The 25739-nt window shown below is 55.5% G+C and overlaps 13 protein-coding genes across 13 annotated transcripts; 8 read left to right on the top strand and 5 right to left on the bottom strand.

The window, feature by feature from the left end:
• Nucleotides 1–207: 207 nt before the first annotated feature.
• N657DRAFT_642143 (uncharacterized protein) lies at nt 208–1297 on the bottom strand. Its single transcript, XM_062792289.1, has 5 exons — nt 1133–1297; nt 1061–1075; nt 723–873; nt 594–659; nt 208–540 (listed from the first exon to the last, which is right to left on the bottom strand). Exons 1-5 carry the CDS (start codon nt 1178–1180, stop codon nt 515–517), a joined length of 306 nt encoding a protein of 101 aa, XP_062649195.1. The 5' UTR covers nt 1181–1297; the 3' UTR covers nt 208–514.
• A 195-nt stretch (nt 1298–1492) lies between these two features.
• On the top strand, nt 1493–2849 carry N657DRAFT_642142 (uncharacterized protein). Its single transcript, XM_062792288.1, has 3 exons — nt 1493–1792; nt 1865–1972; nt 2058–2849. Exons 1-3 carry the CDS (start codon nt 1563–1565, stop codon nt 2365–2367), a joined length of 648 nt encoding a protein of 215 aa, XP_062649194.1. The 5' UTR covers nt 1493–1562; the 3' UTR covers nt 2368–2849.
• On the bottom strand, nt 2440–4129 carry N657DRAFT_642139 (uncharacterized protein). The gene is made up of 4 exons (XM_062792287.1): nt 3923–4129; nt 3781–3860; nt 3374–3569; nt 2440–3185 (listed from the first exon to the last, which is right to left on the bottom strand). Exons 2-4 carry the CDS (start codon nt 3849–3851, stop codon nt 2730–2732), a joined length of 723 nt encoding a protein of 240 aa, XP_062649193.1. The 5' UTR covers nt 3852–3860; nt 3923–4129; the 3' UTR covers nt 2440–2729.
• Nucleotides 4130–4378: 249 nt separating this feature from the next.
• N657DRAFT_642138 (uridine kinase) lies at nt 4379–6798 on the top strand. Its single transcript, XM_062792286.1, has 9 exons — nt 4379–4802; nt 4871–4948; nt 5004–5053; nt 5123–5267; nt 5321–5363; nt 5414–5499; nt 5556–5625; nt 5676–5907; nt 5991–6798. The coding sequence occupies exons 1-9, from the start codon at nt 4581–4583 to the stop codon at nt 6472–6474; spliced, it is 1410 nt and encodes a 469-aa protein (XP_062649192.1). The 5' UTR covers nt 4379–4580; the 3' UTR covers nt 6475–6798.
• Nucleotides 6799–6975: 177 nt separating this feature from the next.
• On the top strand, nt 6976–9457 carry N657DRAFT_265369 (FAD/NAD(P)-binding domain-containing protein). The gene is made up of 2 exons (XM_062786514.1): nt 6976–9218; nt 9275–9457. The coding sequence occupies exons 1-2, from the start codon at nt 7175–7177 to the stop codon at nt 9289–9291; spliced, it is 2061 nt and encodes a 686-aa protein (XP_062649191.1). The 5' UTR covers nt 6976–7174; the 3' UTR covers nt 9292–9457.
• N657DRAFT_642136 (Maf/Ham1) lies at nt 9436–10556 on the bottom strand. The gene has a single exon (XM_062792285.1). It carries the CDS (start codon nt 10419–10421, stop codon nt 9624–9626), a length of 798 nt encoding a protein of 265 aa, XP_062649190.1. The 5' UTR covers nt 10422–10556; the 3' UTR covers nt 9436–9623.
• A 137-nt stretch (nt 10557–10693) lies between these two features.
• On the top strand, nt 10694–11714 carry N657DRAFT_642135 (acyl-CoA N-acyltransferase). Its single transcript, XM_062792284.1, has 2 exons — nt 10694–11500; nt 11560–11714. Exon 1 carries the CDS (start codon nt 10908–10910, stop codon nt 11412–11414), a length of 507 nt encoding a protein of 168 aa, XP_062649189.1. The 5' UTR covers nt 10694–10907; the 3' UTR covers nt 11415–11500; nt 11560–11714.
• A 362-nt stretch (nt 11715–12076) lies between these two features.
• N657DRAFT_642133 (uncharacterized protein) lies at nt 12077–12785 on the top strand. The gene has a single exon (XM_062792283.1). It carries the CDS (start codon nt 12266–12268, stop codon nt 12509–12511), a length of 246 nt encoding a protein of 81 aa, XP_062649188.1. The 5' UTR covers nt 12077–12265; the 3' UTR covers nt 12512–12785.
• A 2506-nt stretch (nt 12786–15291) lies between these two features.
• N657DRAFT_669738 (uncharacterized protein) lies at nt 15292–16610 on the top strand. Its single transcript, XM_062795499.1, has 3 exons — nt 15292–15463; nt 15533–16526; nt 16586–16610. The coding sequence occupies exons 1-2, from the start codon at nt 15329–15331 to the stop codon at nt 16148–16150; spliced, it is 753 nt and encodes a 250-aa protein (XP_062649187.1). The 5' UTR covers nt 15292–15328; the 3' UTR covers nt 16151–16526; nt 16586–16610.
• Nucleotides 16611–17214: 604 nt separating this feature from the next.
• N657DRAFT_688192 (uncharacterized protein) lies at nt 17215–18153 on the top strand (the record flags this gene model as incomplete). Its single annotated transcript, XM_062796925.1, has 1 exon — nt 17215–18153. The coding sequence occupies one exon, from the start codon at nt 17215–17217 to the stop codon at nt 18151–18153; it is 939 nt and encodes a 312-aa protein (XP_062649186.1).
• Nucleotides 18154–18412: 259 nt separating this feature from the next.
• On the bottom strand, nt 18413–19966 carry N657DRAFT_568451 (histidine acid phosphatase; the record flags this gene model as incomplete). The annotated part of the gene is made up of 2 exons (XM_062788589.1): nt 18413–19594; nt 19673–19966. 2 exons carry the CDS (start codon nt 19964–19966, stop codon nt 18413–18415), a joined length of 1476 nt encoding a protein of 491 aa, XP_062649185.1.
• Nucleotides 19967–20803: 837 nt separating this feature from the next.
• On the top strand, nt 20804–21684 carry N657DRAFT_631728 (uncharacterized protein; the record flags this gene model as incomplete). The annotated part of the gene is made up of 3 exons (XM_062791087.1): nt 20804–20920; nt 20965–21135; nt 21199–21684. 3 exons carry the CDS (start codon nt 20804–20806, stop codon nt 21682–21684), a joined length of 774 nt encoding a protein of 257 aa, XP_062649184.1.
• An 809-nt stretch (nt 21685–22493) lies between these two features.
• Nucleotides 22494–24991, bottom strand: N657DRAFT_631727 (uncharacterized protein; the record flags this gene model as incomplete). The annotated part of the gene is made up of 4 exons (XM_062791086.1): nt 22494–23144; nt 23203–23553; nt 23639–24314; nt 24414–24991. The coding sequence occupies 4 exons, from the start codon at nt 24989–24991 to the stop codon at nt 22494–22496; spliced, it is 2256 nt and encodes a 751-aa protein (XP_062649183.1).
• Between the last annotated feature and the right edge of the window lie 748 nt (nt 24992–25739).

Genomic DNA, 25739 nt, shown 5'->3' with positions numbered 1-25739 from the left:
AGAAAGGCAGAGCAAACGGGGGCAAAGAGCTTAAACGGTTTAGACCGTATTTGGTTTCAAGATTAGGGCACCTTTATGGATAGCAAACCAGCACCACTGGGCAATAACTCGTCGCTTACGGAGCACCTGTGTTTGGTCGTTTGGTGCGCGGTACCCGAGTCCGGCCTTGGGATGACCCTGAGGTCAACTTGTTTCGAGGAACCAGCTTAGTGTTGATTCATTTGTTTCGGCATCAAAAGCTCAATTTACCAAGTCAGGATGAAGGCGCCGTCCCAATGTTCTTCCCAGAGCTCGGCAGCGCCTCACATCAAACTGTCCATTGCTGAGCTTAAAGCATAATGTTGCGAGACTCGGAATGGCTGTGACGAGATATCCGCCCCGCAAGCTGGGATTCCATTGAGGAGCGACAAAGAGAACTCTGTTGCAGTGCGTGCTAGGCGCCCTGTCTATTGGAAACAGTTTATGTACACGCCCATGTTTTTACCAGTCAAGGACGCTCTCCCTCCGGCCCCTCCTAGTGGGCATGGTTCTTGTGATGGCCTGAGATACCAGTCAGCAACCCATTATCGCTCGCCTGTTGGTTTACAACTTACGGAGATGGAAGTAGTAGTTCTGAGCGTAGCCGACAACGAGGAGGAAGACGATGGCGTGGACAATAGCTGTAGCAGAGTCAGCAGTGATGTCCCTCGCATCCGGGCCTCAAAATGGGGTCGGTCACATACGCTTCGCCGTCGGGTTCTTGCCAAAGTGCTTGGCCTGGTATCTGCCGAGAATGCCGGTGGGCTTGACCTCGGGAGCCGGGCCCCGGGGAAGCTTCTCGTAGAAGTTGACAACGCGCTGCATGCGGAGAGCATCGGGGGCAGCCCCAATGGCCTGCGTTCTGTAGTTAGCCCGGCAGCTCCTCCCAATAATATCCTCCCAGCACTAATTCTCCGCCACTGGAAGCAGGCCTATCCTCCCATCCTCCCGCGCCATGCAAGAATGTAGAAGCTCCAATGCTCCTCCAGGTTCGGCTAGCCGGCGGACTAATTAACGGGGATAATCGACCACAGACACGTACCTTCGGGGAAGCGACCTAAAAACAACAGTCAGCCGTTATCCAAGCCCTCTCCTCACGCTCATAACGGCATACCTTGGGCGGGATGAGCGTCGAAAGCGCCCTGCGTGTGACGTAGCTCATTTTGGTAAAGTGCGTCGCGCGCTCGCAAACTCGTCGAGGGGTCAAAAAGAACGAGGAGAAACAGAGCAGATGGAGCTCCAGCTACTCAATTCGCAAGTCCAACTCAATTGGGGCGGCGGTCGTTTAAGAGAATTGAGCTGTTAAGTCGGGACTCGATTGAGCGGGAAAACCGCAGAGGTTGAACTTCCTGCGCGGTTGTTCCCGGCGAGCCAATCAAAAGCGTGTAGTGGGACCCACCGGCAATTGGACAACTCCGTCCTAGTGCATGTCGAATTGAATCGCTTCACCAAGAACAAGGCAGCCTTGGTGCAGCTGCCCTGATTCACAATCGCCAATTCCTATCAACCTTCACTTTCAATATCCGGAGGAGGTGTGAACAGCCATGTCCCAACTACGACCATTCGCCTCAGCAGCGCGGCTGCTGCGCAGTGCGTCGCACGCCCGCGCAACCAGCATCCTCCCCGCCGCACGTCGCTATGTGTACGACAGCTCGAGCGCAAAGACGACCGAAGTGTCGGCCAAGGGAGAGCAGGCGAAGAAGGAGCTGTCACCGATGGCCACGCTACCGCGAAACGCGCCCGACTATAACGTCCCCGTCGACATGGCCACATCGTACGGACTGACTTCCGCGTGTGACACCACCCAACAACCGAGAGGCTTGGACTGACATTTTGTGTCCTCCAGAACCTTCACCCCGGTCCCCAAGCGCGTGCAAGACGGCAGCGAGGAGGGTATTCTGCCTGCAGCTGTTATCTCCGGCGCACCGATCGAGCTCCAAGCAAGGACAGTCCGGTACATTATCCCCCCACCCTCCATCACTCTCATCTTCCCCGTTCTCGCAAGACCACGGTTCTCACATTCTCTTTTCCTTTGACAGAATCTTCAAGCCCAGCAAAGCCGCCTCGCAATCAGGGGAGCACCTCAGTAAACGATGGCGTATGGACTGGGACGTGCTGCCCAAGGGCCACCGGTGGGAGAACCCGCTGATGGGGTGGCAGTCGTCGGGCGACCACATGCAGGCCGTGGGCCTGACGTTCAGGACCAAGGAGGAGGCCATCGCCTTTGCCGAGAAGCAGGGCTACGAGTACTTTGTGCAGGAGCCCAACGAGCGCAAGTTTGTGCCCAAGGCCTACGCCAACAACTTCTTGTACTCGCCCGGCAAGCTCAAGCATGTCCGGACCAAGTAGGCGGGCTTGACGTTTTGGGAGGTCGGTGATGTACATAGAATGGCGAGGGCGAGACTCTGGTTTACACAATGTTCAAGAAGTCGGGCTTTATTGATAGAACTCACGGCATTTCCATTCTATTTGCGTAAGTGGATACAGCGCCAGCAATCCTCTCATGCGACGGCCACGCGGCCAATCACTGTAAGTATCCATTCCCGATCATCATAACCAACAAGACTGTCACGCTAACGCCATAATGATATCTCCATACCCATCCTCCGGCAGTGACCATCTCCCAGTCCCACCAGCGGTGCCGTTCCCAAACGCCCAACTACAGACCATAACCTGATCTCCCAAGCACCATCACAATAAGCCTCATCCACTCATGTCGTAATCATCGGCTCGTGGCCACTCTCACCGTACTCGGCGCCGTCAGCATTCAGGCCGAGTTCAATCGACTCAGGCAGGTCCTTCTTCTTGCCGCGCACCGACGTCTCGGCCCAGGCGCGCATGCGCACCAGCTGGCGTATAGCAGCCTCCCTACGCTGGTTCTGCCGCAGCAGCACCGCCTCATTGACCTTGGCTGCCGTCGTCCGCCGGAGATCCGAGCTCAGCAACGCCCTGAGCTCCGGCTTGAGGTTGTCGTGCGAAAAGATGATCAACGACATGGTCTGCTCAAGGTCGTTTAGAAAGTCACGGTTGCTCGCTGCCCGCGGAGCCAGCTTCTTGGACGCGAATTCCAGCGCTGGGGTGACGTCCCCACCCTCGCACTGCCGGATTAACTCGACAAGCTGTAGCCGGAGTAGTGAAAAGTGCAGCTCCGGGTTCGTGTCGAGCACCTGATGGCTTTGTTAGCCCCCGGTTCGAAGTGGGAACGGCAAAAAGAGGAAGCAGGATACAATGGGTTGCTCATATCAATAGTGGTTGTGCCTCATCACGGGCCGAAGCCTATGCGTGGTGCATGATGAAACTCGTATTCTAATCATAGCAGCAAGGAAACAGTGAACAAGAACGAAACGGGACCTGCCTCTGGATCAAGCTCGTTCAGCGCCGATATCGCGGTCTCGATGTTGCCGCTGTGGATGGCATGTTGGATTTCTTGCCGTTGTTGAATGGAAGCGTGCGGCTGTTGCGCCTGCAAGTTCGCCTCCTTACAAAACTTGGCAGCCGCTTTTGGGTACCCTTCCATCGTCAAGTAGTCGAGAATGAGAGCATTGATGTCCCTGACTCAGGAGTCAGCATAATGCCCGTGCATGGAATGAGCAACAAAAGCAAGAGATGGGGGGGTTAGGGCAATCAGGGTATAACGAGTATTGCAGGGTTCCTCTACATGGAGTTTTCAGAGAGATTCCCATTAATATGCAATCATCATTTTGCCGGGTTCAGTGTCGGGCGTGCCATGGGCAAGACGGACAGCTGGGTGAAGGCGCTTACTTCTTCGGGGCCTTGAGTTCGGCGACCCGCTTCTCGAAGCCATGTTGTGGAGAGGGAGTCGCCGTCGACATCAGGGAATTCTGTTCCGAGCATGACGGTCAGCATCCAAGTCCCTCGTCGTGGACCGTGCCAGGTGACGTACCATCCGGTCAAGAGCCTCGCGCAGCTGGGCAAGGTCTCGGGATGCCGAATCAAAGTCGAGTCCGCTCGCACGTTCAACAACTGTTCTCCAGTTGGACATATGCCTCGTTGCCGGGACGCGATGCCTCACATTTGCGTTTGGATGTTCCCGGACCCTGGGTAGGCACGCGGGGGTTGTGCTAATTGAAGGAAAAAGAGTAAAAAAAAATGGAAGCGGGAGTGGACTCGAGAAGTGGAGGATTCGAGTTGAAGCTGCGCGGTGGTCAGAAGAGTGAACCAACAAGAACCAGTGCGCAAAACGGCCAAAGCTCTTGCCTGGTTGTGGATCTCCGGGGTCCTCATTTGATCTAGGCTGCCAAGCAGTGACGGGCCGATTTTCAAGCTTGACAGCTGAACGGAGAGAATGCTCGCGAGTCGCGACCGGCTTTGCTTTGGAACAAATCAGACAAGGCACGAACTGTTGACGTCGGTACGGGGCCCCAGCCTTGTGCGTGGAGAGGCAGAAACCGCAGATGGACTTCGCATTATTGCTTCCACAACTTACCTACCTTAGGTAATTGTCATGATCAACGACTGACAGAAAGGTCAAAAGACTGCCCCTCATTCGCCTCCTTCTTGTCCAGGCTGGCAGCGTCAAACAAAGAACATCCCCCGTCAACATGCCGGCTTCCGTGGCCGTCGAGCCGGCAGCCGTCCTCAACGGCGTGGCAAACACCGAAGTAGAAGCAGATGGCACCATCGCGACGCGGGCTCATTATTCCCCGCCCTGGGCCGATGTCAGTATTATTGGTATCGCCGGCAGTTCTGGCTCGGGCAAGTCGACGTTGTCCCACGCCATCGTGAACAAGCTCAACCTGCCGTGGGTTGTCATCCTGTCCATTGTAAGTCCACGGAGGACCCGGCCAGTCACAAAAGAGAGGCTTATTGGGATTGCCATTTCTACATGTAGGACTCTTTTTACAAGAGTTTGGATCCAGAGTCCTCGAGGAGGGCGTTTCGGAATGAATACGACTTTGACTCGCCAGACGTAAGCCCGAGTCACCCCCGGGACTCCATTCCACCCCTGCTCATCGTCACCGCAGGCCCTAGACTTCGATGTCCTGGTAGAACGGCTACGTGATCTCAAGGCCGGGTAAGCACAGGACGGATGCAACGCGAACATAGCCGGCCAACCAGAAGCTGATGGGGCCGTTCACTGTAGGAAACGTGCTGAGATTCCCGTATATTCGTTTGAGAAGCATGCCCGCCTGGACCGGACAACGTCGATTTACTCGCCGCACGTCCTTATCCTCGAGGGTATCTTTGCTCTTTATGACCCCAGGGTCCTGGAGTTGTTGGACATGAAGGTGACATCGACTGCCTCTCCGCACAGCGCTTCCCACGGCTGACGACGGACAAGATATTCTGCGAAGCGGATGCAGATACCTGCCTTTCAAGAAGGAGTACGTATCTGAGTGCTTGGCTTCAGCAGCAAGAGCTAACATGGGCGAAGTACTGCGCGATCAGAGGGATCGTGGGCGAGATATTGAGGGCATCCTAAAGCAATGGTTTACCTTTGTCAAGCCGAACTTTGAGAAGGTACGCCTAGGTATCCTGCTCTCCGCCGAGACTGATGACTGACCGTTTGTCTACAGTACGTCAACCCTCAACGAAACGTCGCCGACATCATCGTGCCTCGAGGCGTTGAGAACCACGTCGCCATGTGTAAGTGAACCGCCATCCACGGAACATGAGTCAGAATCTGATCCAAGCAGCCATGGTGGTCCAGTTCATCCAGCAAAAGCTGCTCGAGAAGTCAACCCATCACCGCGCCGCACTTACCCAGTTAGAGATTGGAGCTCAATCGGAGCCGCTGTCGGACAAAGTGATTGTGATGAACCAAACGTCCCAGCTGCGCGGCATGAACACCATCATCCACAACATCGACACCTCCAGCGAGGACTTTATCTTTTACTTTGACCGCCTCAGTGCCCTGCTCGTGGAGCAGTACGTCTGCCCCTCCCCAGTTTCCCCGTCCCTCTCCAACTCGGGCAGGACCCAGGAACTGACCTACCCTCCACAACCCACAGGGCGCTCAACAAAATCCCCTTCACCTCCTCCGCCATCCCGACCCCGCACGGCCAAACCTACCCGGGCCTGCGCCCAAAAGGCGAAGTCTCAGCCGTCATCGTCCTCCGCGGCGGCGCCGCCCTGGAAGCGGGCCTCCACCGGTGCATCACCGACTGCAAGACGGGCCGCGTCCTCATCCAGAGCAACGTGCGCACGGGCGAGCCCGAGCTGCACTACCTCGTGCTTCCCGACGACATCGCCTGGCACGAGGCGGTGCTGCTGCTTGACGCGCAGATGAGCAGCGGTGGGTCGGCGCTCATGGCGGTGCAGGTGCTTGTGGACCACGGCGTCAGGGCCGAGAGGATCGTTTTGGTGACGTATAGTGCGGGCAGGATGGGACTGCACCGGTTGACCAAGGTGTTTCCTGAAATTACGGTTGTGGTGGGGCACGTGGTGCAGGATATTGAGGAGCGGTGGGTTGAGAGGAGGTATTTTCGGTGTTAAGGGTGGTTAGTACTCAGTATGATTACCTTGTGGGATGGCTATGAAGTCAGGACGATGGCTTGGAGGAGGAGGCGGTTTTGCATGGCCTGGCGTATTCATCTCCATGTGCACTGGAGATATTCCGAAGCCATCTGACCAGGGTTGGAGTCTTTGCGGGCGAGTCATTATTGACGTTTGCTTGTGAAGTTGCATCAACCTATTTCTGGTTGCCAGCTCCAACCAAGAACATGGAAGCGGCACGGCTGTCCCGGATCATGTCTTGTTGATCGTACCCCTGGCGGCCTCGTAAATTACGACACAGTGTGGATAATGCGACAGATTTCAAGAGAAGCTTGGATTCTCACCAGAACCGTACAGTGTAGCAGCCGCTGACTTGACGGTGAACCTAAGGTAAATGCTGAGTCAGAACCTAAGGACCCCTGCAAGCTGCAACTGCAGCTGTGCAGTCACTGACGTAGCGATCGCTGTTGGTGTGAGCTGCGGCATGTACCGCCATTTTCTTAAACCCAACTGCACACTCGTTTTACCACAGAGATACTCGCATATTGCTATCTTCAACTTCAATTGTGCCAAGTTTTCCTTGTTCTTCCGCCTCTTCAGCTTCTATTTGTAGTACCCTACCTAGCTGTGGAGCAGTCCCTTATCGCAGCCGCTCTTTATTGACGTCACGGCCACTTTCAAACACCACGAAAATATCGCTATGCTCGGCACCCGGGCAGCTCGACAGACTGGGCGCTTTGGTCCACGAGACACGAATTTGACGGCACGCCAATGGACACGAGTCCAACCCTTATTCACCAAGTCGTCGTCCCGGTCCGGGCAAGCAACGCAAAATCATGGCGCGGTCAGGACAGCAAGCCAGTTGAGGCGCATTCTTAGCGCGCGCGTGGTGCTCGCGCGCCAATTATCAGGCAGGCCCCTCCCGCAACGCCAGTCAAGGCTTCTAAACTTTGGTTACCGCGCCGCTGCTATGTTGGGCAGCTCGGTGCTTCTGATCGGCGCCGGGATCGTCGGCTTCTTCCTCTACGATGCGTCGACCTACCGGCAGCATTCCAGCCAAGTCGACCTCGACGTTTCAGCCCTCGCCCTCAGTCCCCGCCGCGGGGGGCCCAAGAACCTCCCGATTCTCGAAAGCTTTCTCGACGATGACGACAGCGAGGAGATGCGCAGGCAAAAGGAGAAGCCGAGGCTCGTCGTCCTCGGAGGCGGCTGGGGCGGCGTCGCCCTCCTGAAGGAGCTCCACTCCGAGAACTACCACGTTACCGTCATCTCCCCGACCAACTACTTCCTGTTCACGCCGATGCTGCCTTCGGCGACGGTGGGCACCCTCGGACTGAGGTCGCTGGTGGAGCCCATCAGGAGGATCATACACGGCGTTGGGGGCCACTTTCTCCGCGCCCGCGCCGAGGACGTCGACTTTTCGTCGCGCTTGGTCGAAGTGTCCCAGATAGACTGCCATGGCCAGGAGCAGAGGTTCTACGTGCCATACGACAAGCTGGTGATTGCGGTCGGGTCCGTCACGAACCCGCACGGCGTCAAGGGACTCGAACACTGCCATTTCCTCAAGGACATCAACGATGCGCGGGAGATTCGGAACAAGGTCATTGCCAACTTGGAGCTGGCCTGCCTCCCGACGACGACCGACGACGATCGGAAGCGCCTTCTGTCCTTTGTTGTATGCGGCGGCGGTCCCACAGGAGTCGAGTTCGCCGCTGAGCTCTTTGACCTGCTCAACGAGGACCTTATCGAGCTGTTCCCCCGGCTCCTGCGCAACGAGATATCGGTCCACCTCATCCAGAGCCGCGACCACATTCTCAACACGTACGACGAGTCGCTCTCCAAGTACGCCGAGAACCGGTTCGCGCGCGATCAGGTCGAGGTGCTGACCAACTCGCGCGTGAGCGAGGTCCGCGAGGACTCGATCGTCTTCACCCAGAAGGACGAATCGGGCAAGATCGTCACCAAGGAGCTGCCCATGGGCTTCTGCCTCTGGTCGACAGGCGTCTCGCAGAACGAGTTCTGCAAGCGCATCGCCAAGAAGCTCGGCTCGGCCCAGACCAACCGCCACGCCCTCGAGACCGACACGCACCTACGCGTCAACGGCACGCCGCTGGGCGACGTCTACGCCATCGGCGACTGCGCGACCGTGCAGAACAACATCGCAGACCACATCGTTACCTTCCTCCGCAGCCTGGCCTGGAAGCACGGGTCGGACCCGGAGAACCTCCAGCTGCGCTTCTCCGACTGGCGCAGCGTCGCCGAGCAGGTCAAGAAGCGCTTCCCGCAGGCCGTGGGCCACCTCAAGCGCCTCGACAAGCTGTTTGCCGAGTACGACCGTGACCAGTCGGGCACGCTCGACTTCGGCGAGCTGCGCGAGCTGCTCAAGCAGATCGATAGCAAGTTGACTTCGTTGCCGGCGACGGCGCAGCGCGCGCATCAGCAGGGGCAGTACCTCGCCAACAAGTTCAATAAGCTGGCCCGCGCGACTCCGGGATTACAGGCGAACGACATTGTCGATGGGGATTTGGATGCCGCCGTGTACAGGGCGTTTGAGTACAAGCACCTAGGCAGCCTGGCGTATATTGGGAACTCGGCCGTGTTTGATCTTGGGCAGGGGAGGGGTGTGGCCGGTGGGTTGTGGGCGGTGTATGCGTGGAGGAGTATTTACTTTGCGCAGAGCGTCAGTTTTAGGACGAGGGTGTTGATGGCGATGGACTGGGCGAAGAGGGGTTTGTTTGGGAGAGGTGAGTTCATTACGGGAAGCTTATCCGGGGGCGATTGTGTGGCTGACCTGTGGCAGATCTGATGAGCTTTTAAAGGCATTTCCTGGGCGCATGATACAGATTTAGAGCAAGCTGAGAAGATTGGTCGATTCTTGCGGTAGAGGCCGGATATAGGATGGCCGTTGCTCTTAGGACGGGATGCGACATTAGAAGATGAGTGGTTTCACATCATACTGACTGGATTATACCGGCGTCGAGCTGCATGCCTAGCTCTTGGTTACACCTTCGGAGAGAATTTGAGTGGTGCCGGCAGTGGCTGGGTATCATTGAACTGAGAGCGCGATCGGGCTGCTCCGACTCTTTCTCTCTCATGCACCGCTGTAGTGAAGCCCACCTCTCTGCTACTGTGAATTCCCACTCGATAGTTCAAAACGTCAAGCCAGGGTTCCGGAACGGAATCAGCGCTAGCACCACGGCCTCCTCATAGTAACCCCCACGGTCAATCACATCCCCCGTCAACAGTCCAACCGAGCCATTCTTCTGCTTCGAGTTCCGCCCCCCGAACATAACCTCATCCGCGTGCCCCAGCTCCATGCCCCCCTTAACCAGCCGCGACGTCTCCCGCGGGAGGTAATACGTCGCCGTGCGCGCCTTGCCCAGCATCATCATCCCGTTTTCGCCGGCGTCCAGCTTACTACCGGCCCGTGGACCGAGCACGACAACCCACGCAAACGACCTCATCATCTCCTCAGTCTCGTCCTCGGGATCAAAATCCACCCCACCCTCGATCCCTACCCAGTAATCTGCCCCCGGCTCCAGCTCCCGGGCCCGCTCGGCGCGGTTGCGTGCGCCGAGCAGCGTCTCGGCGTCTGAAATGGGCTGGTCGGGGACGCCTGAGGAGACTGACACGCCCCGCACAGTGTGCCAGGCGGGCGTGGTGGTACCGGCGCTGCTGGTCACGATGGTGGTTTCCTGGAGGGGAAAGATGCTGGTCGAGACGGTGGTGCTGGTTCCGGATGGCGGGGGGAACATGCGGATGAAGGCGTTGTGGGCGGCGCGAATCTTGACGGGGTTTTTGGAGGCCACGATGATGCTTAGGGGTTTGGGGCTGGTGGAATTGCCCGGGACGACGGTGCTGGTAATGGTTGCGGTGCCTGTCGTGCCGGTGAGGGGAGGGGTTTCGGTGTTGGTGGGCTCCATGTGGTCTCCGTCTTGGGATGGCATCTTGTGTTGGGGCTTTTGACTGTGAATCCAGGGGGATACAGGAGTCTGCTTCCACGGGTCACTTGTCAAAGGAAGTAAGGATCGAAAGATGGCGGATGATCAGCTCAAGGATTCACATTGAAGAGCGGAAATGTTTAGTCTCTTTTTTTTACGTACTCCGTACAAGAGTACCCGGACCGAAGGACCCACTCCAAGCTCCAGCCCGTGTTGGAACTCGGCAACACAGGAAGGGGGCGGCCTTCGTATCCTTCATCTGATCTCCAGCCTGCATCGTTCTTGACAACACGTTTGGTGTTGAAATTCGCCAAACAAACCTGAAAGCACAACACTTGAAAAACCCATCAATTAGTAGGCTGCTGAAAAGTCGATCTCCGCTCAACTTTCATCACGGATCAGATCATCCAACAACAGCCGCCTTGACAGGTGCCAGAGGCCTGACTTAGGTTATTTGCCTTCCACCGCAAGGAGCACGAGGCACAACTAGTTATGGCTTTCTGGAGTTCTCTGTCGAGCGATCAAATCGGACCACTTCTCGAGGTCGCTGACCAAGTCCACCCCGATCTGCCCGAAAGCGCCCATGTTTTCGCCGAGCGCGTTAGGCTCTTCCCAGAGGGCTGCCTCGGGCTTGTGCGGCACGATGACGGCAAACTCTGCGGCTACGCTATCTCGCACCCCATCCGCGCCCGCGAGCCTCCCGCCCTAGACAGCCTGCTCGGGGAGATTGCGCCAGATGCGGACCAGTACTACATCCACGACGTTGCCGTCCTCCCCGGTTTCCGCGGGAAGGGTCTCGCAGCCGAGGTCATCCGGATGCTCATAGAGGTCGCGTGGCGGCACAACTATCGGACGACGTGCTTGGTTTCGGTCTACGGCACAGCGCCGTTCTGGGCTCGTTTCGGGTTTGTGTCCCAGAAGGTCGGCGCAGCCTTGGCCAAGAAGCTCAAGGAGTATGGCGAGGATGCGGTTTACATGTCGTGCCAAGCTGGACGATGATGCCACAGCGTGCCTGAGTTTTGGTGGTACCCGCGATTCCGGGATCAACCTGATTACCTAGAGATTTGGGTGGTATTTTGCAGGTGGTGAGTAACCGCTCAAGACTCCCTGAGCCATTTCTCCGTAATGCTAAGGGGGCTTGGAGCCTTGAAGTCATCGTAGGCATGATCCTCCAATAACACGTCCCGCAATCAATCCAGGCCGTTCCCGGTAAAGCCGGCCGGGCATCTGGTCTGCCTTACACTCCTCCTGGTCGCGATACGGCTGCATGGCTAACGCCAAGAGCAAGTCCAGGACCACTACATATTGGGAAAGGGCGGTGCATATGCATTTGTCCCCCTGCGGCCCGCAGTGTCGGCGCAACGGGACCCGTGCATCTAGACATAAGGCTTGGATGAAAGAAAAGACCAACTGGACTGCTAGGTTCCTTCAGCATCTGTTCCTCTCCTTCACACCCGAGCCAAAACATAATACTGGCTTCGTCGGCACTGGCAGGTTGCGATATGAATACTGATACCACGGGCCACGGTTTTCGGCCTGGACGAAGCACATACCAAGGTATTTCAGAGCCTTGAAGGACCGGTTTCCGTCAGAAGGTTATGTCAGGTTATCTGGCGGCGGCGAGCAAACGGACGGAAAGGCTAACAAGGAATCAAGTCCAGCAGGTGTCCTTCCCCAGGAGATCATTGCTGCCTAGGGCGACGATGGCGAGCTTATCCTAGCCAAGTTTAAAAGCGGCGCACACGTTCTCCGCATCGTGCAGTACTCTATGCGTCTGGCGCTCGGGGAATCGAGTCCCGCCTTGACCGCATCATGCCCGTCCACCTCCCAAAGCAGTGCGGAACCCGGTCATGAACAGCAACCACCAAGTCATCCCACCTACAAGGTCGGTTCCGTTCAACGACTCATTGTCTGACATACGCCTCATCAAGCTTCTGCCGGGTCACGATGGTGATCCCATCGCCATGCAACTCTTCGTCACGGACCGAGGCTGCGACGAGTATGAAGCGCTGTCATCCGCCTGGGGTTCCCGCGATGCCGAGGTATCTGTCAGGGTGGGCAGGGAGCCGTTTCGAGGTTTCGGCGAATTTGGGTGAGGCTCTTCGCTGCCTGCGGTGTGAGGATGTTTCTCGCGTGATCTGGATATACCCTATTTGCATCAACGAGTCCGACGATGCGGAAATGTCGACGCAGGTCGCCGTGATCGGTGACATATGCTGAAACGCCGCCTACGTTGTCATTTTCTTGGGCGGCGAGAAGGACGATAGCGATCTGGTTATAAGATACCTCGAATCTTGAGGACGAGGCTGAGGGACCAGATGGCAGGGTGGGCAAAAAATATTCGTTTTGGGCAAAATCAATATTACTAAGCAATCGAATATTGATTCAAAATAACTATTGAAAATATCGCATGGCTCTCATCCTGCTTAGTCATCATCAATATCTACAACGTCTGCAAACTCCCCAACCAGTGCGGACCTCTTCCAATGCTTCAAACATTCGAGCATCTCAATAGTCCCTTCCCCCAGTTGCATCCTTTCCCATGATATCGTTCGGCGAGCCCCAGAAAATACCCGCTCGGGCTCTGCGCTCATGGCTGGGATTGATAAAATATTGATCGCGAATTGTGAGAGCAGCGGCCAACGTTTCCGTTGCTGAGAATCCAACCACCAGGACAAAGCTGACTTGTCAATAGGGGTTGCATGCTCTGATGTGTATTCTTCGGAGTCATCTTTGCTGTGCGGTCGTGGGAAGTTCGCAAGGTTCCGAGCGAAGATGTCGTAGTCATCGTCAAGGTCTTCTGTTGGTTCTTCGACAGGTGGAGCCAATGATGGAATGAAATCTCGGTTCTTGAAGTGATCCCAGAGCATCTTGACAGCTTAGATAGCCGGCCGTACCCATTTTTTATCCCAATTGTGCTTGAGATATCCAGTTCGCCGTGAAGGGTGAAGAATGATGGCCGCTGCGTAATATGGCGAGTCCTCTGTCTTCAGATAGTATTTGTCGAAGGCTGCCCAGCTCCTTTGAACCCGAGGAGCGAAGAAAGTGTTCGATCTGAAAGTGGCAAGGCTCTTCTTGAAGTGTTGAACCAGAATGTCCATGGTGAAAAGAACTCGGTCAATGGTTGCATAATCTCCTTCAGTCTCCTTGGTTGCGCGGTAGAACGGCTTCAAGAATGAGAGGACTGATCGAAGGGTTTCCCAGTCTAGTGGAGATAAGAAGTCATTCTGGAGATCATCGTACCAAGTTTTTGAGTAAGAGTCAATCGCTGATTCCTTCTCAATGGCGACCTTGAGCATTTCGTACCAGCTATTCCACCTGGTGCTATTGTCGAGAGGGATATTCCGAGTGGCAAGTTCTATAAACTGGCGAGTTCGAGTAGGGGAGCCGCGGGTGTGAACGACAATGTTGTGAAGCTTCCCAAGAGGGCCAAGGTTGCGTAGGGAGACCTTTCTCTTCTCTATAGTATTTTTTTCTTCATCCTCTTCCTCTGTTCCTTCTTTTAATTCTTGAAAGAGAAAGGCTTGAACTGCCAAGTTGATAACATGGCCGTTGCACCGGATCCGATTATCTGATGCCACCCACGTTGACCCTCCCTCCTCAAGAATAGAGCCAAGCAATCGACAAAGCTTGTCGTTTGAGGAGGCATTGTCGCCGATGATTGCGCCGAGTTTCTGATGGATCCCATAGTCTTTGAGAACCGACAAGAGAGCTTCGCATTGAGAGTCGGCGTGATGTGAATAAATTGAAGGAAGTCCGATCAATGCCTTGGAAAGCCTCTCCGTTTCGCGATCCACAAACTGAGCACAAATTCCAAGGAAGAGCTTCCTATTTGGAGAGGTCCACACGTCGAGAGAGACATGGATTGTTGATAGAGATGACTGAAGCCTTTTCCGCACAAGGTCTTTATGAGAGAACCATGATTTTTCGATTTGGCTTCTGATTCCAGAATGCGAAGAGATGACTTCGTTTGACGCCGTGGGATTGAGGGCTTTGCAAAGAGTATGAAACTCTGAGCTCTCGACGAGTCGGAAGGGGAGGCTGTGCACAACAATGAGGTGATGATTGCCTCGGTGATGACCTCTTTGTTGAGACACTTCTTGAGGATCTGAGTGTCTAGCTCAGAGGTTTGGTTGGAGACTGATGCCTGGTTGTAAAGATTTTGCAACGTAAGGCTGCTCGGTAAATCGACTGCTCGGGAGGCGCCGGGAAGAATGCCGTGTTTTGAGAGAAGATGTTGTTTGAAGTTGGAGGTGTTTTGGGCACCGTAAGAAGGGCAATATTTGCAATAGTATATCCGATTTTTGCCCTTGTGTGTTGGCTCATCTTCTCGAGGCGGTCGGCTGTGGTCTTTTGCAGCTTCACTTGAACGAATAGATGTGCCCTTGGATATGACAGAATCTTCGGACAGAAAAGACATGTTTCCCCTACATTTGACCTGCTAGGTATACTGATGATTGGGGTGAAGAGCTATTGGAAGTCGTGGCACTTGAGACATGAGAGTTCGGTTGCCGGTGCCCTAACACCAGAGTGCATGTAATATGGCTGCCCGACGTAAGCGCCGTGCAGCCCAGAAGTGAGGGGTCAGCCGGCAACGAGCCATTTCACAGGATCATGCCTGCAAATGTCAAATAGAACAGAGAAGAACAACTGCCTTCAATTAACGATTTAGGATCTACTCAAGAAATACCTGGAAAAAAATTATGTTGTAAGTTCCTATCAAGCGTGTGTGGGTAAAACCGTGGCTGTTGGTCTTCTGATAAGAGCACGGTCCCTTTCAATATTTTCGAATATTGAAAATATTCGATTAGTCATCAAATAAAATATTGATTTCTGACCAATCGATTATTTTTATTTATCGCCCACCCTGCCAGATGGCAACGGCTTTGGATTCTCTGCGGCGCCAACCGCATATGGGCACGGCGAGATGGACCAAGACATACCCATTGAAGACTGCTGGGCGCCCAAGCGGGGCCGATTCGGCGTTGCGGGCTGGAACCGGTGCGGTTTCTAAGTGTCGTCAACGCCTTCTTCGAGCGGGCTTGGTGGTACGTTTTCTCGTTGCAGTCCGTTATTCATATGACTAGGGTACCAGGATGCTAATCATTCCCCCCAAGACTCGCGTGTGGACTGTTCAAGAGTTTGCCTTGGCGAGACGAGAGCAAGTGTGGTGCTGTATGCGTCGCTCCCTCTCGTCCCCACGGCTAGTCCACGAGTTAATGTATCTCGTCCGGTATATTTCGGAGGAGAAAGAATCGCCGGATACTGGACTCCCAGAGATCGTTTCGCTTCCCCGATTTGGCGCAGAGGGCCAGTTCGATACCTTGCTCAAGACCTGTTCCGTCGTAAAGGAACTCATGACGAAGAAGGAGGCACTGCCGTTGAGGCTGGCCCTGTACAATCTCGATTATCAAGAGAGTACAGATCCACGTGATTATAACTACGCCCTGCGCGAACTGCTGATCCCAGTTGAAAAACCGCCTTCACGCCAGGCTATTCAATCACGGTTGACGAGCTCCTTGTCAAGGCACCAAGTCCCCTGCTCTTTGTTTGAAGACTGGAACCTTCACCTTTATGCCAGCTACGAGTTGCTGCGCTCACCCGGCATGCCGTCATGGGCTTTTAACTTCGCGAAACACTCGTCGTCGGCTGCAGAAGAACACCATGCCGCCCTTTGGAACAGATCATCGCCGTGCCCGGCCGGGCTGGCCCACTTCTCCGGCCGCCCGCACTGAATAGCGGCACCCTGAGAATATCTTGCCTCATCCTTGACACGCTAGACAACATTATTTCCCTGGGTATTCCCAGCTCCGACACAGACAAGTTGGCGCTCTCATAGAGAGCTTACGTCCTTCTCTAGCACCGCCAGCCGTCGGAAGTGCTGGCCGAGGTGGCTATAATGTGGATTCCAGGGACGTGTCTGCTTCCTCTCTCTGAGCCCGAGAGCGGGTCGGGCACCGTCAGTCCTCTATTCTGGACAATAACTTACCAGATTTCAAGATTCAACTAGTTTCGCCAGGTGGCCATGCCGTACGGGCGATCGCTGCCACGTTGCCCCATCCTACTTCCTCAGTTTCGGCTCGGGTTTCTCACTTTTCTTGAGGTGTGGAGGTATGCGCGGCGTCCATATTCATCTAATCCTAATGATTCCAGACCTAATCCAGCATTAGTTTCTTGATTCCAGCAGACGGCGACCATGAAACCTTTTATACGGGTGCTTGCTTCGATCACGAGAATCTCAAAGCCAGAATACTTAGTGTTAAGTACCAACCAGGCACGAAATCAGAAGCGCTGGCCTCTTTTCCCAGAGGGGGAAGAACCTCTCGACGAGACACCGGTTGAAGAAAACACAGCACGTATTCTGGGAGAACCGTATTTCCCCGAGCATCCTTCGTGGAGCCACAAGCGAGGGGGAACTGGAAACGTTACAGCCCCGCCTGGTGGGCATAGCAGGCCCCTGCCGCGAAATTTTCAAAACTGCGGACCCGCTAGCGCTCACAGCCCCGTCTCCGTCGGGCATCTCCTAGGATCAGCTTCAGGATTCGGATCAGGGGCCCACTTGAGGTCACATGAGGTCGCCAACGAAATGAGCTATGCTTTTTACCAGGTAGTCCGCAGGAACCGTTTGGAGCGCCAATGTAACAATGTGGGCGACTGAACAAAAGGGAGGCTATCCTGCCTCTCCCCTAACGCGAGTCCTGGACCAGTGTAACCATTTATCAAACTACCTCTTGCATCTGCCAGTTCCGAGTTCTCGTTCAGTGTTTATCAGGGCGGCCCAGCAACACGAACCCTTGCCATGGGCTACTACTCTCTCCGGACGTTCGTCGTTGTGGCACTGGCCGCCAGCGCCAGTTCGCAGCAGACGCCGCCGGCCAACATCAACCAACATTTTGAAGTCGACACCGTTTTCCCGCGCCCGGTCGAGCAGACGTTCGCCATGGAAGACTTGCAGACGTTCAAGGCAAATGAGATTATTCCTCTGGTCATCGCCGTGCAAAACTTGGGGGCTTGGACGCTCGGCAACTTGACCATGGTGTGGCAATGGTACATACAGTCTGTCCCTGCAAATGGGACTCGAGGCCGAATCCTGGACGTAGGGGTGTTCGATACCACTGACGCCGCAACAAAGAACCCGGCCTTCCTCGTCGCTGTCACAAATTCGTCGACGTGGTATCAGAACACCACCAGGTGGCAGGTCTCCCCCAAGGCTCCAGGCGAGACGTATCTGTTTCAATGGACCGCCAGCTTTTATGCGGCCAACAATTCCTGCTATTTCCGCTATCCCGACGTCCCCAACCTCTATGTCTGGAAGACCGCTTCCGTGTTCGACGTCCTGTCAGAATCGGAGGAGCAGATTTATCTGCGGGCAAGGCGACCGACTTCGCTAGAGAACGTGACCACTGCCGAAGTAGCCATTCCACAGGCGCCCGAATGCCCAGAACTCGGTGGCCTCTATCAGGCCACCTTCAATGAAACGGCGACTGACTGCCAACTCGGCGTCGTCGCTGTTGAAGGGATCCAAGGCAACCCTTGCGCGGCCCAGGTCGACAGCATCGTCGCACACAGCATCTCGAGCCGCGTGGCGAGCTCCATCTCGGCTTGGACCGCACCTCCAACAACGACTCGGACTGGGAGCGCCCCCACGTCGACGAGCAGGGGGGGTGCGGGAGTCGCGCAACCGGTGCAGACAGCAATGGCTGCGGCTTGCATTCTCTGTGGTTTGGCACTTTCTTAGTGCTTGGGTACTGCTAGTACCGTGGGTAGTTAGCCCCGAGGTACCACGTAATGATAATCATTCTCCCCCTCAGGCTCAATTCGAACTTTTGCCACTTATCAACATCACGCCGTGAGAGTGAGCCCCTTTGAATCTCTCTTCATCTGTCTTGGAATCAGTGCTTTAAATTACAAGCTTCGGACTAGGCCTCGTATGGGTTCTGAATGCCGCACACACCTTGGTATCCGACACCACCGTTCCAGTACCCGGGCGGCAGCATCTAAAGCGGCACACTCCCATCACACCTTTCAACCACCAACTTGGCCCCCTCTCCAACCAAGCCATCAAAATACGCCAGCATTGTCGCCACGGGCAGCATATCCATGACGCCTAGACTCGGGTTACTCGACGTGAGCACCCGCCCGCCAAAAAGCACCCTCACAAAATACCCACCACCGCCTTCTCTCTTCCTGAACAGCTCAAACACAACCTCACTCCCCATCCCCGGCCACACCATCTCGTCCAGCTGCAGTACTGAAAGCAGCCTACTCACAGACCCGTCATGTGCGATGTTATGGAAGTAAATGACGCCTCCGTTCCCGTTCCCGTCAGGCACCATAGCGCCCCGCAGATGGGCAGCCAGCTCGGCGATCCACACTCCATACGCCGCGGCCGACGCCGCGAGCGTCTCGCGCGACCCGCGATACACGTGATTGTATTCCCAGTGGCCAAAGCGGTAAACGCGGTCTGCGAGGTCTTGCGTGACACAGGTCTTGTTGTTGTCGCCTCCGCAGGGCAGCGGCTTCTGGTGGCACTGGCGCGCCGAGAGGTTGTCGTAGTAGTGGTCCAAGCTGGCGTGGAAGCCGGCGTCGCTGGCGGGCACGCCCGAGATGGTGTCGAGCTCGGCGTAGAGTGGCTTCGCGGCGTCGAGGTGCGCCGCCCAGGCCGGGTTGGCGTCGCGGTTGGTGAGCTTGTTGGACAGGTCCCGCGCCGCGGGGCACGAGTACTTGGGTTCGAGAGAGTCGACTGCGTCTGCCTGGATGAGCAGGGGTAAACGTTCGGTTGTGCGCCACATGCCGTGAATGAGCATGCCGGCTACCTGGGAGGTGATGGTGTTGCGCGTGACGCGGTAGGCTATCTTGTGTCGCCAGCTGGGGTTGTTGCGGTCGGGGAGAAAGTTCAGGAGGTTGTGGTAGACGGCGTAGAGGTCCTCGCCGTGCTGCCAAGAGTCGGACATACCGTCGGCCGTGATCTGGGGGAATTGGCATGTTCCGATCCAGCCTGAGGGGACAAACGGGTTGACCTCGGACGTGTAGCCCTTCCAGTACGCGGGCGTCGCCCTTTGGGTTCTGTCGAACGGTTCGCCGTGGTAGTAGAGGCCTTGGTCGTCACAGTTCCATTGATATGGCTCAACGGGGAAGGCGTTGGACGAGTATGGCGTGCGCTTGTGATGGCGGTGGATCTGGATACATTCCAGGTTGTCAGCGAAATGTTAGTGAAGGCATCTGCGTCATTTCGCCGTTTCAAGAAGACAACGTACCACCTCAACAAATACAAGCTCATACTCTCTCGGAGCCTTGACATACTCCCGCTTTCTGACATGTGGCATGTTGCACCAGTTATACACGCCATATCTCTCATCTGGAGTGTCGGACGAGTTGTAGATAAATCCGTAGACGCCATCACCGTTCACCACAGCAGTGAGGTTGTTCAGTTGCGTCTGCTTTGGGGGATGCCACGACAGGTCCACCGCCGTCCCGTTACCGCGATGCGAACTTACTGCAACTCCGCCAGCTGCAAAGGCTAGGAGGACGTGGCCAGCTTGGAGCAGCATTTCACTCAAGCCTTGGTCAAGGAGAAGTAACGAAAGCGAGATGGCTAGTATTATGACGAGTCCGGCGGTATACGGGGATATCCGGCGGTGGAAGAGGGACGGGCGGCGCGCAGGTTGGACGGAAACCTCATCCATCCGGAGGCGCGATCTCAATTACCAGCGCTTATGTCGCCTGAGATTTCATAAGCCATCTACCGAATGGAGGCGGAAAGCCGACGGCCGGGGACAAACGAACCAAGGTTAGTCAACTTGCTCGGAATGACATGACCCGGAAGCTCGGCGACTCCCGAGAAGAAGCACATGGCGGAGTATGTAGATTGAACTGACGTTAAGGAGGCGGTTTGTAACACGTGGGACGGGAGGCATGCCGACTGGTCAAAAATGCCGAGCATTACTGTGGTACATTCTGTATGTACAGTACGAAGTACGTAACGATACGGACAAGACTAAGATATCTCAATGCAGTTTCGGCATCCTCTCCTACTAGCTAGACCATTAGACAAACACACCTGGCACAAGAAGCAACCCAGCAGTTTCCGATGCGTCTTGGGAGCATGGCGAGCATGGGTCTTGCTGAAGGCGGATCTTTTCATGCCGCTCGGGCAGTCGAGTGCAGGAACCGCCGACCATCTGATTCGTTAGGGTTAACGTTGGCCCCGTCACACGGGTCTGGTGTGTCACAGCTTGGCCTGTTTAACATCACCTCACGCTCAAAGCCTCACATACGGCTATCCAGCTCAAGACCGCGTCAACCATCCGTGTCAGTCGGCGGTTGACGAGGCATCTTGGGACCTCGTCTTGTTCTGCAGAACTCAGCTCATAGCATATTCTCACAACATGTTCTCAAAACCGGCCGAGAATGCAGGCGAAGTTGAGATCGATGCCCACGATGCGGCCCATGACACACCGGAAATCCAGAGAGAGCACGCTACCGATCCGAGCAAGCTGGCTCTGGTAATACAGGGTTCTCCTGCTGACCACCATGTTTCCCAAACGAGAAGGAGAAAGAGAAAGAGGAAACGTTGCTCGATGAAGAAGCCACAGAAGAGGATAACCTCCAGCTCGACTCGGCGGAGGCTACCAAAGAGCAGAAAAAGCCGCCCATCAAATTCAAGGGTGCCGTTGGCCGCAAGTTCAGCTTCCCTTTTCATCTGTGTCAAACATGGCCGGTAAGTAGACACACATCTTTGGCTCATTTCTGCATCTTGCCTTAAGGTGCTGACCACTGCCAGGGCATGGAAGAGCTCATTAAGCGAGCGTTCCTCGACATCGACATCATTGGGCCCCACATTCAAGAAGGGCACTACTACCTGATCGGCCCCCACGGGGAGTCTATCCTCCCAGCCGTCTGGGAAGAGGTCGTCCAGCCCGGTTGGGCCATCACGATGCACATGTGGCCCTTGGATAAGGCGCCGCTCCGCCGCCACCACCGCCAGCAGGTGGACCCCGGCGGGATAGAGGAAGTCAGCACGCACAAAGCATTATCCGAGATGGCCAACAGTCTCCGAGAGATTCAAGGGATTCTCGGGGCACTGGCAGAGCATTCGGGAACCCGCCTCCCTCGGAAGACCATCAACCCCACCTTGTCGAAACCGAAGGAAGACGCGTACGACATGCAACAAACGGTCGATTACATAGTCAACACTCTGCCCCGAGCGACATTGTGCAGCGCGCGGCGCAGCATATTAGAGACACATCGTTCATGTCACGGCTGCTGACCTCGCCCGGCTGAGGAATGATTCAAAGAGGCTGGAATTTGACTTATCGAGTGAAGGTCGAAGGAGCTTATTCTCCTGGGATGTGCTGCGAAGTGAGGTTGGAGAGAGTACCACGGACTTGTTGGAGTACGGCTATGACGCTGATGGGCATCCATGCCCGCTCGATGTGTATGGTTCTTCCGGGTTTCCCAACCAACGCGATCCAAACAACCACCATACTGCCTGGCCGAACATGGGTAGCCTGAAACAGCCGTCATTGGTTGAACATCTGGTGAGCCTGGTTTCTAGACGGACTCCCCGCTGTGTCCAGTCTGATATTGACTTCGCTCACTTAGTTGATTGTCCCAACTGGAACCATCCCCGCGTGGGAAGGGCAAAGGTTCGGGGAAAGAATGGTATGTGCTATGCCCTGTCAAGCTGTACAAACATTATCATGATCAAGTGCCGATCTAACTTAATCGTGCCCGACCAGGTTGATAAGCTGTGGGTTGACGATGTAGGCGCAACAGTTTGTGACACAAGGAGTAAATACTACAACCCTCAGTGCCGTCATCCAAGATCGAGCAACCCTTACAGAACCAGTCCCATCTTTCACAACTCTAGTATGGTAGCCAAGGTACGTACATCAAATTACATTCCTAGTTATTTGTCCTGATCCTCAGCGACGTTGACACCGGCCTCCTGCGGCACCGTCACTCGCACCAGAATGCCTTTTTCTGTTGTACTCGCATGGCCAAATACTTTGCTGCGACTCTCCTCGCTCGCGACACCAGATGCCGGCCCAACCACTTCCTGTCCTCCTGCAGGTGTCAACGGTTGGGGTGGGCCATTGCCGGATGGCCGAAATGCTCTATCTTCAGCCACGGCTTCACCACCTCGATCCGGTCCAGGGGATGAGAGGGGCGGTGACGGCGACACCGGCAACTGATCCCTTGTGCTAGCTGGTTGTCACCACCTCCGAGCGAAGCGCGGAGGCGGAAAGCCCTAAGCTTGATCACAGGCGTCTTCAGGAGATCCACGACCCTGTCGTACCTAACCCGGACCCGGAACTTGTAGGGGTGCGCGTGGCTGCGCCAGTCGTTGATGGTACGACGCACCTGTGTCATCCAGGACTCGTTGCTGGTCGCCGTCCCAGGGTTCGTGGCGGCAGCGATGGCGCGTTTGCGCCACCGCTCGCCGAACCATCGGACCAGAACTGTCAGCACGATGGTGATGCCGGCCCACCACACGGCCGCGGGGCCGGACCAGTTCCCCACGAATTCGCCGCTTCGCTCTTGGAAGTCTACGATGCCGGCCGAAAAAACTGTTGACACGACCGACGCGGGGAGCAGGATCAGCGTGATGGCGGAGAACACCCGCATGGTGCTCGAGTCCCTGTTTGTGACGACGGTAAGCTCGTTGGTAGCTTTAGCGAGGTTGTTGGTGGTTTGAAGGTCACGGTTCTGGACTAATCGGTGGAGCTGCACTGAGGTCAGCAAGTGAATCAGGGTTCAAGCTGTAGGCCGGTCGAAGACGTACCGTATTCTCGCGCCTCGCGCCCACCTGCTTGATTATAAGAGCCCGGCGGTGCATTTCCTGCATCGATGTACACGTCCACCGCATCCTGTCAAGAAATTCGTCGAGATGCTCGCGAATCCTAGCACGGGATGCCTTATCCGTTGTCCACGCGAGCTTCCGAGCCCTGAGCTTGCGGTCTTGGAGCAGCTCGTCACGGTAGAATTTGATGATGGCCCGGCACACGCGCAGGTTGCCCTGCAGCGCCACAATGACCTCGTCTACCTTTTCCATGTAGCCGTTCAGGTACTTGAGCCCATACTCGCTCACAGGTCTCCCGTCGTTCCCCGTCACTTTTCCAACGTAGATTTGAGTCTGCATAGAGGGGCGCGGTCAGCGAAACGGCGATGACTTCTTCGGTACTGGGGTGAAGAATAGCGGTTCAATGTCAATGGCTTACCATTTGCTGCAGGTCATCGTCCAGGGTTGTAATATACTGGCCGTACTCGCTCAACAACCAGTCCGCCAGCCAGAGCACCACCGACAAGCTGGCCCTGAAGCGCTCCTCGATGGGGCTGTTGGAGCCAACGTCGATGGTGAATCGCGAATCCTTGATGTCCCGGAACCGAGGTCCCAGTCCGGCCTCCGAAGCGGTCAGCTGATTGTTGGGTCCGTCATCGTCCGCTGTCATCAGCCACAGGCTTCTCCCGTTCTCGACATCAAAGTGGTGGTAGATGACGCACTGGTTCACGGGCCAGAGAAGCGGATTGTTGCGATCATATTCGTTAACATCAGGCTCGCCCGAGAGTCTGTGAGGCTTCCTCCCCCCCGGTTGCCAGTCATCGCCGTACTCTGCGGGCTGTGATGACGGGCGGAAAACCGTCCGGAACTCAAAGGCGAGCTGGTAGTGGTAGCCGCTGCGGCCAAGAGCTTCAAGACCAAAGACTGGTTCTGAGAAGGACTTGAGACTCCGAAAGCCGCCAAAGAAGAGGTCTCCAGCGCCAGAAAGGGGTTCGTGGCCAAAGTAGGAAATGAGGTTGAGGAAGCATGGCGACACTTGATGGTATGTCAGGATTTTGAGAAGCAATTCTTCGGTGATCTTGATTCGACGAGCGGCAGGCGAAGTCGGCAGGAAGCTGGTCAAGGGCGATGAGTTAGGTATCAACGACAATCCACGGTGAGCGCACTTGATACCCGACATTCGACTGGGTACCTAGCTGGGTTGGGTGACGTACATGAAGCGGCAGACAGGATCCCTTCGTAGTGTAACGCCCTGTTGGTTGAGAGACGTCGATTTCCCATCAGGCTGTCTGCTATCGCATGGAGTGGACGTTGAACTAATTCCGAGCAGGTCTTCCAGATGGCCAGAGTTAGACACCGTGAACACCTTGGCATCATCCACGCTGTTCCAGCTGGTTGGATAATCATGATAGTAGCTAGCGAAGTTAATAACGCTGGTGCCAGGTTCGATCCCAGGAGCAATCGAAAAGCCCGTTGTGGGTGGCTGCCCTGAAGCAGTGGTTGAGGTCGAGGGGGAGGCGCCGGAGTTGACATCGCGCAGGCCGGCGTCATGGAACTCCACACGAATGAGTTTTTCTATGAGCTTTCGTCGGAATCCCTTAACATTTGGCCTCAACACCAGCAGGATGTGGCTCTTGGTCTGGTCAAAATGCTGTCGAAAGTCGCGGAAAAACTTGACCTTCTCTGTCGTATGTCCTAAGTTGAGGTTGTATGGGTACTGATGGAAATTGTCCATGGCGACCTGGAACATTTTGATTTTGAGCTTTTCGGGGTTAGCGTCCATAGTTGCCATGGTACCTTGGTGCGCTGTTCGCACACGACAAGTTGGGTGTGTATTTCAAGCAGACTTGGCCATCCAAGCTTAGTAGGAGAACACGGCAATATCCAGACAGGGTCTAACGTATCTTATAAGCGAGTGACCCATATAAGCGAATGACCCACCCCCCCCCTCACCATAACAACCATCTTCAAATATACCGCAACAATACTAAGAACTAACTACAATTACATCGGAAGCAGGTGTGTCAGACAATTGTGCAGCTTCCTGGCAAGTGCGAGCATCATGTCCGGGCTTGCCGCACACGCCACAACACCGAACTTTCGTACGCGCCTCCCCTGCACCACCACTATCCAGCTGCATTTCGTGCGCCACCTCCCCACCCATGACCTTGTGGTCAAGTAGATTTTTTGCATCTTGTACCGCAAGTGATCCTCCAAGCCGTACGCGTGTTCTTTTCGCTCTCCGGCGCTTACTTAGTGCCTCGTTGGCCTTACGAAGCGAAGAGACCTCTGACTGAAGGAGGGTCATCTGGTGCATCACGGCCATCGTACCCTTGGCAAGCTGGTCCACAGCAGCCAAGACTGGCGTTGAAAGCTATTTTGATGATTGGCGATGCGAGTCTTGAGGAGCGTTGACTGCGAGTTGGTTTCTCGGGGGTTGTGTGGCGTCTGGAACACCAAAGGTTGTGGAGTGCTGGCCCGCGAGTTCAGGGGTGTTGGTGTATAGAGCTTTACATCCAGCTTAGAAAGCACCTTCTCTG

Source organism: Parathielavia appendiculata, assembly GCF_033297405.1.
Source record: "Parathielavia appendiculata strain CBS 731.68 unplaced genomic scaffold N657scaffold_3, whole genome shotgun sequence".
In the NCBI taxonomy this organism is placed as follows: Eukaryota; Fungi; Ascomycota; class Sordariomycetes; order Sordariales; family Chaetomiaceae; genus Parathielavia; species Parathielavia appendiculata.
The sequence above is the reverse complement of the archived record's forward strand: the minus strand, read 5'-3'. Positions and strand labels throughout refer to the sequence as shown.

Bases quoted from the DNA above. Each gene is read 5' to 3' on its own strand.
- N657DRAFT_642139 (XM_062792287.1), bottom strand. From the start codon at position 3,851: ATGTCGACGGCGACTCCCTCTCCACAACATGGCTTCGAGAAGCGGGTC. The intron at 3,570-3,780 runs GTAAGCGCCTTC...CTCCTGAGTCAG, and splicing joins GAACTCAAGGCCCCGAAGAA to GGACATCAATGCTCTCATTC. The intron at 3,186-3,373 runs GCAGGTCCCGTT...CAAAGCCATCAG, and splicing joins TGAACGAGCTTGATCCAGAG to GTGCTCGACACGAACCCGGA.
- N657DRAFT_642142 (XM_062792288.1), top strand. From the start codon at position 1,563: ATGTCCCAACTACGACCATTCGCCTCAGCAGCGCGGCTGCTGCGCAGT. The intron at 1,793-1,864 runs GTACGGACTGAC...TGTGTCCTCCAG, and splicing joins CCCGTCGACATGGCCACATC to AACCTTCACCCCGGTCCCCA. The intron at 1,973-2,057 runs GTACATTATCCC...TTCCTTTGACAG, and splicing joins CTCCAAGCAAGGACAGTCCG to AATCTTCAAGCCCAGCAAAG.
- N657DRAFT_265369 (XM_062786514.1), top strand. From the start codon at position 7,175: ATGCTCGGCACCCGGGCAGCTCGACAGACTGGGCGCTTTGGTCCACGA.
- N657DRAFT_642135 (XM_062792284.1), top strand. From the start codon at position 10,908: ATGGCTTTCTGGAGTTCTCTGTCGAGCGATCAAATCGGACCACTTCTC.
- N657DRAFT_642136 (XM_062792285.1), bottom strand. From the start codon at position 10,421: ATGCCATCCCAAGACGGAGACCACATGGAGCCCACCAACACCGAAACC.
- N657DRAFT_642138 (XM_062792286.1), top strand. From the start codon at position 4,581: ATGCCGGCTTCCGTGGCCGTCGAGCCGGCAGCCGTCCTCAACGGCGTG. The intron at 5,268-5,320 runs GTGACATCGACT...ACGACGGACAAG, and splicing joins TGGAGTTGTTGGACATGAAG to ATATTCTGCGAAGCGGATGC. The intron at 5,908-5,990 runs GTACGTCTGCCC...CACAACCCACAG, and splicing joins AGTGCCCTGCTCGTGGAGCA to GGCGCTCAACAAAATCCCCT.
- N657DRAFT_642143 (XM_062792289.1), bottom strand. From the start codon at position 1,180: ATGAGCTACGTCACACGCAGGGCGCTTTCGACGCTCATCCCGCCCAAG. The intron at 660-722 runs GTATGTGACCGA...ACTCTGCTACAG, and splicing joins CAAGAACCCGACGGCGAAGC to CTATTGTCCACGCCATCGTC. The intron at 541-593 runs GTAAGTTGTAAA...CTGGTATCTCAG, and splicing joins GAACTACTACTTCCATCTCC to GCCATCACAAGAACCATGCC.
- N657DRAFT_642133 (XM_062792283.1), top strand. From the start codon at position 12,266: ATGAACAGCAACCACCAAGTCATCCCACCTACAAGGTCGGTTCCGTTC.
- N657DRAFT_669738 (XM_062795499.1), top strand. From the start codon at position 15,329: ATGGGCACGGCGAGATGGACCAAGACATACCCATTGAAGACTGCTGGG. The intron at 15,464-15,532 runs GTACGTTTTCTC...ATTCCCCCCAAG, and splicing joins TTCTTCGAGCGGGCTTGGTG to ACTCGCGTGTGGACTGTTCA.